Genomic DNA, 950 nt, shown 5'->3' on the forward strand with positions numbered 1-950 from the left:
CATGGAGTGTGTGTTAGAGGACAACTCTAAGGGTTGGCTTTTGTTCTTCTAGACCAAGGATTCGAGGAGCAGTAGAAGGAGGAGACAGTTAAATAGTTTGGAAATTTATGCACACATTCTAAATGGGGCGGGGGAGGATTATTGCTTTCTGAGAAAACAGTGATGAGACTGAATTATATTATCCTTGCATGGAAAATGTTTAACTCATGAATATCCTGGGGCGTTTATTTGAACAAACTCTTGTTTCTTCAGGTAAAAGCCATTTATGGGTCCAGATTGAACCAGGCTATTCAATATCCTTGTATCTCCTCCGTTATTTCATTTTCTCTTTATATCTGCCAGTTTCCTTTGCAAATTGCAAGAGTTTTGTTTTTCAGACTGGGAGAGCCACAGCCAGTGATTCCGGCGGTGTCATTGATCTCACAATGGATGATGAAGAGAGTGCAACTTCACAAGGTACTAAAATAGTAATTGTACTAAAGAATGCTTCGATACTGGTTTTGTTTTTTTCTCTTAATACAGTATAATATTTTATGAAGACAAATCTCTGTAGCATTATGCTGGGTGTATTTGTATCCCTTTTGGAATTAAATAATGCATGCTGGCAGTGTTTCGTTCTGTTGTACATAGGGTCGTTATGAGTCAGGGCTGTCTCGACGGCACCTAACAACAATTATTATTACCTTAAAACATTAAATTTAAAAAATAACCTAACGGTTTAAAAAATCATATTTAGCAAAGAAGATAGTTCAGTTGGTTTCAGAAAAACAAATTAAGTAGCTTTACAATTAAATATATCACAGTGAAGTCAATTTTGTATGAAACTGAAGTAAAATGGGGAGATTTATGTCCTTATCTGTCAGGATTGAACTCATACCAATATGATTATTCTTAAAAAGTTTCAAATTATCTACATTGCTTTCACAGTTGTTTTATGGACAGGCTCTCTC

The 950-nt window shown here is 35.5% G+C and overlaps 1 protein-coding gene across 7 annotated transcripts in view; it reads left to right on the forward strand.

Annotated features, from left to right (window-relative positions):
- Positions 1-950, forward strand: part of ATF7IP (activating transcription factor 7 interacting protein) — a 121,109-nt gene that overhangs the window by 105,053 nt on the left and 15,106 nt on the right. For all 7 annotated transcript variants that reach the window (XM_023741588.1, XM_023741589.1, XM_023741592.1 and 4 more), the window contains exon 11: positions 378-456. In XM_023741588.1, coding sequence (XP_023597356.1) covers positions 378-456 — 79 coding nt within the window. The remainder of the gene's footprint in view (positions 1-377; positions 457-950) is intronic.

This window comes from Trichechus manatus, unplaced genomic scaffold (genome assembly GCF_000243295.1).
Source record: "Trichechus manatus latirostris isolate Lorelei unplaced genomic scaffold, TriManLat1.0 scaffold00184, whole genome shotgun sequence".
NCBI classification, from domain to species: Eukaryota; Metazoa; Chordata; class Mammalia; order Sirenia; family Trichechidae; genus Trichechus; species Trichechus manatus.